This window comes from Theobroma cacao, chromosome 1 (assembly GCF_053813885.1).
Source record: "Theobroma cacao isolate CCN51 chromosome 1, ASM5381388v1, whole genome shotgun sequence".
Classification (NCBI taxonomy): domain Eukaryota; kingdom Viridiplantae; phylum Streptophyta; class Magnoliopsida; order Malvales; family Malvaceae; genus Theobroma; species Theobroma cacao.
The window spans coordinates 2,817,209-2,827,193 of record NC_142639.1 but is presented as its reverse complement, the minus strand read 5'-3'; the positions used below and the strand labels follow the sequence as shown (position 1 = coordinate 2,827,193).

The 9,985-nt window shown below is 37.0% G+C and overlaps 2 protein-coding genes across 4 annotated transcripts; one reads left to right on the top strand and one right to left on the bottom strand.

Annotated features, from left to right (window-relative positions):
- Positions 1-774: 774 nt before the first annotated feature.
- On the top strand, positions 775-3,718 carry LOC18611152 (putative serine/threonine-protein kinase At1g01540). 3 transcript variants are annotated; one of them, XM_088802863.1, is made up of 7 exons: positions 781-1,535; positions 1,686-1,790; positions 1,929-2,051; positions 2,148-2,327; positions 2,401-2,530; positions 2,679-2,888; positions 3,339-3,718. In XM_088802863.1, the coding sequence occupies exons 1-7, from the start codon at positions 913-915 to the stop codon at positions 3,459-3,461; spliced, it is 1,494 nt and encodes a 497-aa protein (XP_088658989.1). In that variant the 5' UTR covers positions 781-912; the 3' UTR covers positions 3,462-3,718. The 3 variants fall into 3 exon arrangements, with proteins under 3 accessions (XP_088658990.1, XP_088658989.1, XP_007047291.3); XM_007047229.3 differs by having other exon boundaries at positions 782-1,535; positions 2,148-2,318; XM_088802864.1 differs by lacking the exon at positions 3,339-3,718 and having other exon boundaries at positions 775-1,535; positions 2,720-2,887.
- A 1,109-nt stretch (positions 3,719-4,827) lies between these two features.
- On the bottom strand, positions 4,828-8,341 carry LOC18611150 (PI-PLC X domain-containing protein At5g67130-like). Its single transcript, XM_007047225.3, has 9 exons — positions 8,137-8,341; positions 7,938-8,027; positions 7,707-7,841; positions 7,432-7,569; positions 6,597-6,695; positions 6,190-6,493; positions 5,855-6,078; positions 5,675-5,761; positions 4,828-5,225 (listed from the first exon to the last, which is right to left on the bottom strand). Exons 1-9 carry the CDS (start codon positions 8,140-8,142, stop codon positions 5,037-5,039), a joined length of 1,272 nt encoding a protein of 423 aa, XP_007047287.1. The 5' UTR covers positions 8,143-8,341; the 3' UTR covers positions 4,828-5,036.
- Between the last annotated feature and the right edge of the window lie 1,644 nt (positions 8,342-9,985).

The following is a 9,985-nucleotide window of genomic DNA, read 5'->3' as shown; positions in this document are numbered from 1 at the left end:
TACCGCATGCTTTCGATTTTAAATAATAAATCTTTTAACCTTTTCGAAGCAAGCACGTAGCTAGATATTTTATTGTTAGTAATTTAAATGAATATCTATTTACAAAATTATTGAAGAACGGTGTTGGAAATGTTAGCTCCCATGCTAAACATAAACCATGGAAGATAGCAGCTCGTTCTATCACAGGGGATGAGCGTTGACAGATGCAATGCACGGCACGTGCAACTTTGGAGTCACTTCTAACACGGGCAGTCAACTAAATCAACTCCTCGCCCTTCGTTCATACCTGTGACTAAATTGACCCACTTTAATGGAAACCAGATGACACCCAGGAGCAAATGAAAACCAAAAGCAATATTTTTTAGAGATCATAAATTAAGAGGCATTGGAAGTCATCTCACCGATGCAGAAGACCATTTTATTAAATTAATCATTTCAATATTTGAAAATTCATTTCTAACTTTGTTTTAAGCAACCATCATTAGCAATGCTATTACATCATGAGAATATTGGTGGGATATCAGTAAAGGCTAAAGAGACACTGTAAAAAGCAAATAAATGTGCAAAAATTAATGCCTTGTTCGGTTTACCTGTTCATGTGGCAAGAAGTACGGAGACTTGGCATGCAAATATCTCTGGGTATTTGGATTACCGGTAGTAATACTTCAAAGTTTACCATCAGGAAAAACTAAAGAGCATCGTTTTCTCGAATCGACAACGTAAAAGGTCCCATCATGCCAGCTGCTATTCTTTTCATCATTATCACTCACTTTAGTCTCTCTCTAGGCACTTGGCTACAACGCCTATCAGTGACTTTTAACTATTCAATTTGATCCCTTAAAAGCTGTACGTGCTTCGGCTTTTACCGTTGCCTTGTTTCTTTGTTTAACTGAATCCTAGGATCAGACTGAGATGTCTGATCGGAAAACTGGGTTAATGGCAGACCAACTATCAAACACAACCTCAATTTTTGGTTTACGATTATGGGTAGTTGTTGGAGTTTGTGTAGGAGCAGCTTTTGTTCTCCTTCTTTTCCTCATTTCTCTCTGGCTTGCTTCAAAACGAACTAAACACAAACCTTCTTCAAAACCAAAAATCCCAGCTGTTTCCAAAGAGATCCAGGAGATCAAAATCGACCCTCCAAAGCCTCACAGGACTCAAATCCAAGCTGACCCTTATCCTGACCCTGACCCAAGTACAGGCATCGAAAGGCAGGCCTTGCTTCTGCCTCTGGAAGAGGAGAGTCCGACTGGTTACCATGGAATCCACATAGAAATTGGGAAAGATCATAGGATTTCCTATCCGGGGTTGTCTCCACATACAAGTGGTGAGGCACGTGGCGATTACGTGGCAGGAGTTGGGCCTGAAGTTTCACATTTGGGATGGGGGCATTGGTATACTTTGAGGGAGCTTGAGGTTTCAACAAATGGATTCGCTCATGAAAAAATAATAGGTGAGGGTGGGTATGGGATTGTTTACCATGGTGTTTTGGAGGATAATACTCAGGTTGCTGTTAAGAACTTGCTCAATAACAGGTGCTTTTTTACTTGCTATAAAAATTTTTCTACCTTTCATGTCAATTTTGATTAATTTATTGGAGTTCAGCTGTCATATATAGGTTAAATTAAGTCTCATTCTTAATTTCTGAACTAATTTAGTGAATTGAAACATCTGATTATCCACAGAGGACAAGCTGAGAAGGAGTTTAAAGTTGAAGTAGAGGCAATTGGACGAGTTAGGCATAAGAATTTAGTAAGGTTGCTCGGTTACTGTGCTGAAGGAGCTCACAGGTACTCTGTTTTTGCTTAACTGCTCCTGTCTGTTATCTGGAAACTAATAGTCTTTGGCGTTCATTTGTAAAACTTAATGGCACTTTCTACGGCACATGTAAGAAAATTGTTAACAATTACATGTTGCCTTATTGTTAGGATGCTGGTATACGATTATGTAAATAATGGAAATTTAGAGCAGTGGCTTCATGGGGATGTTGGGCCTTGCAGTCCTCTTACTTGGGAAATTCGAATGAATATAATCCTGGGAACAGCCAAAGGGTTTGATTCAGATCAAATGAAGCTTACATTTTGGCTTTAATTTTTGTTGGTTTTTTCCTGCATTGTTTAATTAGTCATAACTGGATTGTTTGTTAGGTTAACTTACCTTCATGAGGGACTTGAACCTAAAGTTGTTCACCGTGATATTAAATCAAGCAACATCCTACTTGACAAGCAGTGGAACCCCAAGGTTTCAGATTTTGGCCTTGCCAAGCTCTTGGGCTCTGACAGCAGCTACATTACAACCCGAGTCATGGGAACATTTGGGTTTGTTAAGTACCTCCTGTTCGCCGGCAGGTGTGATTTTGTGTATTTGGGCACCACTAACATTTAGTTTCTGTTTTTGTAGCTATGTAGCTCCTGAATATGCTAGCACAGGCATGTTGAATGAAAGAAGTGATGTGTATAGTTTTGGGATTCTTATTATGGAAATTATATCTGGAAGGAATCCAGTTGATTATGGCCGGCCTCCAGAAGAGGTTTGCATCACATAGCTAATCTAATATGATTTTGCTAATTTTTTGGGTTATATATGCCAAAGATTCTCTTTTTCTCAACAAAATTTCTATGAAGGTTTCCTTCTTGCTCTCCCATGTTGCTTTTTGATTAAAAGTCAAGAATTTCCAGGTCAACTTAATAGAGTGGCTTAAGAAGATGGTTGCTAACAGGAATCCAGAGGGAGTATTGGATCCCAAGCTACCTGAGAAGCCTGCTTCAAGAGCATTGAAGCGAGCTCTACTTATAGCTTTACGTTGTGTAGACCCAAATGCACAAAAGCGACCTAAGATGGGCCATGTTGTACATATGCTTGAAGCTGAAGAATCCCCGTTCAAAGATGTAAGTATACAGATCTGCATATTAAATCTGTTCAAGTTCAATATAGCACTTTCTGCATATAAGGTATCCAGTCATATCAAATTTACTGAATTTAATTGTACCTTAAAAAATTTTAAAATATCAGGATATTATTCTTTGCATTAAAGAATTTTAAGTGAAAATGCAGGTGCAGAATGTACATGAATTCAGGTTCAGAACTGAACTTCATACTATTACTCCATTTTCGGTGCTATAGATATTATAGTGCACATATTTTACCATCTCCCTCTTCATGCAGTTAATGTATCTGGTTTATCTTCAAGAATTTCATGCCTTTTCCTCCTCCCCCAACATTTTTCACAACGTTGAAAATTATCAGTATAAGTAGAGGAAAATGGTCACCTAATTCAGTTTGAATTTTGAAGCTAAAGGAACCACTATTGACCCATTGGTCTAAGTAACTTATTTCAGGATTGTAGAGCTGGAAAGGATGCAGGACAGGCATGTCGTGACAGTCCAAAGAAAGAGTTGATAGAGAAAAGGGTGATAGAGTCAGGTGGCTATGAAGGTGCAATACCTCCTAACGATGCATGATGATAAGTTGGTGATATCAGGAATGTGAAGAAGAAAAGCACTGAATATGCTGAAATGTGCTGAAATTGTTTGAGGTGAATTGCACATTCTAAGTTGCTTGTTCTACGTTTAGAAATGCCAATTTACATGATCCATTTTTTTCTTCCTTTTTTTTGGATATTTCTCCTTTAGTTTGTTGCCTCGTCGAAGGTGTCTATTCTAAATTGCAGATATGATATGCCTTTAAAAAGAAGGTCCAAATCAAGTTATTTCATCAATTTGTTTTCTAGGAGAGGCATTGAACTTTAAGTTTTGTCATGTGATCCAGAATCATTATTGTTGCTCAACAAATTCATTTTCAACAATACATATTCAATTCTGGATGATTGTTATCAGCAACCATCTGTCAAATCATTGCTGCAGTAGCACATTTGATGAGTAATCCCTGAGCACCAGAGTTATTTGAGTCCATTAATGACACCAGACTGTCGAAATTGAGTGGGTGTAGTTGGATGGTTTTGTCATTTATCAATAATTAAGGTCCCTTTATCAACACATCTTTTTAGTTCAATCTTCATGAGCAGAGAGGTTATGTTCTGACCTGAGAGAACTGTAGTCTATAGCCTGAGCTGGGATCTCTCCTTCATTGATGGTTGGCTGGTCCTTGCCAGCAGGTCATAGGGAGGCTTTCTATCACTCCGCTTTCAAGGCCAATGCAAACATTCCATTTCAAAGAATTTGGTGGATAACCCTGGCAATCCGCCCGTCCCCTGGCCACTATTGTTGTTCTGTTTCAGTTCTTTACATTGCTGTCGGTTTTGTTTTTTGTTTTTTTCCGAGACCTCCCTTAGTAGCTGTCCCTTATGTAAATACGCATAATCTATACTGCCAACATGCAGCTTCCCCACTCTTCCTTTTCTGGTGAGTTTTTTTTTTTTTTTTGACAATTTTGCGCCCTATAATGGTGGGACAAGACTTCATATTGCTTTATCTGTGCTTCTAAGATGCATCAGAAACTTTACTGTTGGAAAATGACAAGGAACGAAAGATGATACTTTTTAGACAGTACACATGCTTACAAGCCTGGAATTCCTCTCAATTGGGGCACATGCACCTGATCTTCATAAAAGTTCAGCCGTATGAACAGCCCCCATGTTACCCCTGAAATTGGTAAGAATAAATCATCATAGAAACTTGTGACATTTTCTTATGTACAACATTTCCTCTTCCAGTTAGTCCCTGTTATCTTTTGGTTGCAAAATACTAGTGGTGGAAGTATAATCTTAAACGGTCAAATCCATACTTTTACATCAAGCTAACAAGCTTTCTATTTAAACAGATAGGGCAACCAATATATATATATATATATATAGAGAGAGAGAGAGAGAGAGAGTCAAATTAAATTAGAGCAGTATATGAATGCACTATCTAACAAATGAAAACTGAAACAGCACAGCTGCCTGAAGAAATGCTCTTGCAAATTAACCACAAGAACCTAAACAAGAAACTGATGAACAACTCCTCTGTAAGAACACTACCGTATGACTCAAATCTTAAAAATGAAAAAGGAAATTTAAACAGGCAAACTGGGGGTTATCATAACCGAAACAAGAGACTTATGGTCAAAACTGTGGCCAGCATCCACTGCAGTTGGACTGGTCTAACATCCATATTAGCAAAGCTGGAGTTAGATAGTGAAGGATTCTCTGTGGTCGTTTGAGTAGCAGCAGCAGGTGGGGGAGGTGATAATTTAGGGACGTCACAGCTGCCAAAGGTAGCATTGACCTGCCAAATATAACAATCATTGGTTAAACTGCAAGATTTACAGCTCTCCGCCAGTCCTTGTTATTTTCCCCCTAAAGTAATAGAAATGTTCATTCTTTTATCACCGAAGCAAAGAGGGATATGGAAAGCTGACAAGAGAGGAAAGGAAAACTGTCTCCTCCAATAGCTAACCAACAATGCAGGGCATAAACTAACCATTGGATTAAAAAAATTGTCTATCCTTCCATATTTGTACCAAAAGCAGTGTAATAAAATCTTCAGATTCTTCTTCGAAAGCAAAAAAGGGCTGGTTCATAGTCTAATTCTAATTGTAACGGCTACTAAACCACCAGCTTCGGCAGTTAATAGAAATCTTCAACTGAATCTTAAATTTCCCCTCAAATTAATCATCCAGCTATGAAGTAGTCATTTATTTCAAAAGTTAAATTGCATATTAAATGTTAACACACCTTGCAATAGGCTAAATTGTCACAACCACAAGTGAGATGACCATTTGCTATATCTACAGCTTCTGGGGCTCCTCCACCATCGCTCCTCTGCAACAAAAATCGATAATCGGTTTCAAGGACAGGCAGAAGTTATTAGATTAATATTAAAATGTACTATAAGATTCAGGTCAGTTCAAGAACCTGGTAAAAATCAACAGCAATGAAGTTTGGCCATCTATTTCCAGCTGCTTTATGACAGGTGTTCAACATACTAACTAGGGGAGCCGAATTTTCCGAGCAAGCTGTCGTCTGGTTCGGGTTAGTAGGAAAGTAGTTCTCAAGAACCAGTGATCTTGTTTTTGTATTCATAGGAGATGATTCAGCACGGTTTGGACAGGAACCAGCTTTCATCCCATCATTCCCATCTGCAATATCAGATCAAAACCGGCCTTTTACATCAAAAGACAAACTAAATTTGCTTCTACTTCTCTCTGAGTGCACATTTAAAAAGAGCTGAAAACAGAACTGGAACTCACACTCGTTTTCTACCACATATCTCCACTCATAAGCAATCCCCTCAGAAGCCTCCTTAGCTGATTTGGAGGTGAAGACTACCAGTCGCTCATTCTGCTTGACCATATCATCTACTGTCGGCCAATCTTCACCATTCTTGGGCATCTTTGCAACTGGAAACCAGTATTTTTTCAAACCAGCTGCATTGAAGACCTTTGTTAAGCCTTGTGGGGATGCCACATAATCCTCAATAAATATGGTGATAATCTCTGATGGATTTGCTTCTAGAAACGCTTGTATCTCTTTGAGCACATTAATGGCAGGTTGCTGAAAGGTAATGGAAGATTCATGGACGGTTAGCTAAGCATTTAAACAATAATTTTTCTAGAGAAATACAATTCAAGAGAATTTAAGCACCTATTGAACTTACAAATGCTGTGACATTGTAGCATTGGCCACCAAAGGAGTGACATAACCATATGTCACCATTGAAGTCATACATATCCAGCATAAGTCCACGAACCCCATTCTACAATAAAATGCATTTCATTGGAAAGACAATTCAATCCAAACTTAATCCAATCTTTAATTAACAACATGGACAATTAAAAAAAGGAAATATCTAAGTTAATGAACAAATCAAGTCTTTACATTAATAAACAAAAAGTTAATTCAGTCCAACCAAACTAAATAGATCCACATGTATATTTTTTAATAAATTAAAAATATAGAGCGAAATCCGCTGGGACAACTCTCTAATCTTCATATGTGGATATGATCTTGGAAATCCTATGCAGTGGGGTCCTTACCAATCATAGTGCATGTTAAATGTGAAATGATGGAGGGAGGGATTAGCTGGAAAGCTTACATGTTACTCAAAAGACATCTAACAACTCAACATCAAAATATGCTTAGTTTATAATCATAGCACAGCTGCTCTTGCACTTTCCTTCCTGCATCTAGCCTACTATTTCCTCCCCCCTTTTTGTTTTTGGGCGCCAAACCTGTTAGCTGTTACTATCTACATTGAAAGACTAAGATAGCCTTATGAATACACTTCATAATAGCTAAATGAATAGCTTCACCGCGTAATAATGGATGATAGTTGAGGATATTTTGGTCACTTGAGAAATCACTGAACAACAACATGCCTCAATTACAAGTAACTAACAAATGCGAAAGCACACATTTTTACCTTCATAAAAACTGAAATTCTAAAACAAGAAAAAAAATAGTAAAAAAAATTGAAATTTAGTAAGCCTTACTTTAAGTTGATTGGTGATGGAGTCTTCCTGGTTAGCGGGAGCAATAATAGCCGGTCCAATTGCCGGTATCGCCCCTTTGAGGGCAAAAGAGTTATGAGTTGTCAGCCAAGAATATTTGTTAAATGGCAAACCTTTTACCTAACCATTTACCAAAACCAGACATAAAAACAGAACAAAAAATTTATATATCAGTAAAATAAACATTAAAAAAAAGAAAAAGGTATTACACGACATTAAATAAAAAGTTAGAACCAATAAACTGACACTGCTCCAACCTTCGATGTAGGGCTGAGTGGTTGAATCCGTGTGCATCTGGGTCGGGTATTGCCGTTGACGGAGCAAGTTTGACATGATAATCCGGAGTCACATGCACTGTTAGAAGAAGAAGAAGAAGAACATGTTTCTCCGATCTGTTTAAAGGTTAAAGAAAAGGGTTAAATGCAGGGTTTATGTAAAGAAAAGAAATGGGTTGTGAGTTAGAAAGATAATTAATCAAAGTATTTTACCTTGAGACTGGAAGACATGGAGAAGAGATAAACTGTGATAAGGAGAAGTTGAAGGAGAAATAAGGAAAGACTAGTTGAAAGATTCAGTCTCTGAAAAAATAAGAGTAAAAACAATGAAAAGAAGATTGTCAGTTAAAAGGTTTTATGCAGCGATTAGACAACGAAACATAAAAGGGCATTGCAGAAGGCTGTTACATACCTCCATTTCTGGCTTTTGAAAGAGACACAAAGAAAAGTGAGAAGGAAAGCGATGAAAAGTTTTGGGTGTTGAAAGAAAAGGAGTTTTTGGATTGAACTTTGGGGTTATTGGCTATGGGGAAACTGGTATAGAAGAAGGGGACGTAGGGTGAAGGCTATGGTATGAGACGGAAACGCGTGTGATGTCTTGTCCTAGAGCGGTTGGAAGGTTTTTCCATTGTTTTTTCCTTTTTTTCCCTTTGTATATCACAACAAAATTATGAATTATTAATTTCCCGTTTTTAAATTAATGAAGTACAAGGACTAAAATGTTTGTTTAATACGACTGGGATGAAATAATAGATAATGTTGGGATTCTATTTCTAGCTTTCTAGAAAGCATAGAAATTTCCGAAAAGATAAGTCCTCCAAGAAAATTCTTACACTCTCCATATGGAGACTTTACCAGATACATATATATAATTAATTTGTGTTCCCATTACAAGAATTGTGTTTACTTTCAATTTTCCTTTGTTATGTTTTTTGCAGCCTTTGATGACTAGGTTATTCTAATTAAGATGGCCTGCTGTCTCACTTTTCATTTTAAGGGTAGTAGTTAGAACTATTATGGGAAAAAAATATTTCATAAATACTATACGTGGAAATTGGAATCCTTCAACTTTGATATTTTAAAGTGTTAGAATTGACTGTTTCACCAGAAAGAAAATTACTGGCTTAAGACAAATCAGTATTTAATTAGTTGGTGCCCTCTTTTTCTTATTGTTTCCATTGAATTCCTCTTTCAGACTTAGCTTTTTGGTGTCAAAAATCAGTATATGTGACAGAAGAAGAAAGAGTAAGTAAAATACATATTGCCATACAATTAAGCTCTTCAATCAATTAGAAAGAACCAATTAAAATTTATGTTTTGGCCTTTGTGTTTACTCTTTCCTTTTAGTTAAAAATTTTGAGCAAAATGGAACCAGTTCTCATTAGCAAAAGTAAGCCATCATAAGTTATTAGCTTTCCAATCCTGTTTTCCATGTTAGAACAAACACATGTTGTGGTCCATTTCCATTTCATTTGGAGAAAGTTATCAATGGTGGAATTACTCTGGTAAAGATGGACACAAAGAGACATATTTACAAAAGCATTATCAGGGGCAAAGTTTGAAGAGTTTCAAGCTCAGCTTCATTTGGTTCCCACAAGTTAGCATCAAAGAGGGAGTGTTGTAATTTGCAGTGCTTTCATCCTCCTATTTATTATTTTGTCATCAGATAAGTTTCCATTTAATTGCTGTAGTTAGTCTGTCAAGGAGCCATGTTGTTTACTTGTATTTTTCATCTCGGCTTTGTTCTAAAGGACATTATATGAATGGGGTCTTGTAAGTGAAACTTGTTCTTTTTCTTTGAGCTGTCATCCTTGTCTTGCAAGGCTTTTATGCAAATCTGGAAATTTAGTTAGCTAGTGGATCTGGACATATCTGAAACTTGTTCTGTTTTAAAGTAAAACAAGGTGACAAGCTTCATAGGAATAGCATTCACAATAAGAGGAGAGCATGCTTTTCTGTAATTGAAATTCAGATATCCATGATGGAGATACATGCTTTCCAGGCCTCTAGCAAAGAGAAAACAGAGTTAAAAGTTATCATCATGACTTGTATTGAAAGTGTCTGCAATTTCACAGGATAACTGCTGTAGAAGTTTGTTAGACTGGGACACTGAAAATTGAGTATCAATAGCAGCTAGGTGCTAACAGAATCAATTATTATAAAAATCGAAATATAAAACTTAAAAATCTTGCTGCAATAAAGCCAAGATGCTAAAGTTCTTTATATGGGGTTTATTTTGAGGGACAAAGTTTTCAAAAAAA

Coding starts and splice junctions, on each gene's coding strand:
- LOC18611152 (XM_088802863.1), top strand. CDS start 913: ATGTCTGATCGGAAAACTGGGTTAATGGCAGACCAACTATCAAACACA. Junction 2,052..2,147: donor ATCCTGGGAACAGCCAAAGG/GTTTGATTCAGA, acceptor ATTGTTTGTTAG/GTTAACTTACCTTCATGAGG. Junction 2,328..2,400: donor GGAACATTTGGGTTTGTTAA/GTACCTCCTGTT, acceptor CTGTTTTTGTAG/CTATGTAGCTCCTGAATATG.
- LOC18611150 (XM_007047225.3), bottom strand. Junction 6,494..6,596: donor GCTACAATGTCACAGCATTT/GTAAGTTCAATA, acceptor ATTACCTTTCAG/CAACCTGCCATTAATGTGCT. Junction 5,762..5,854: donor TTGCTGTTGATTTTTACCAG/GTTCTTGAACTG, acceptor TTTTTGTTGCAG/AGGAGCGATGGTGGAGGAGC.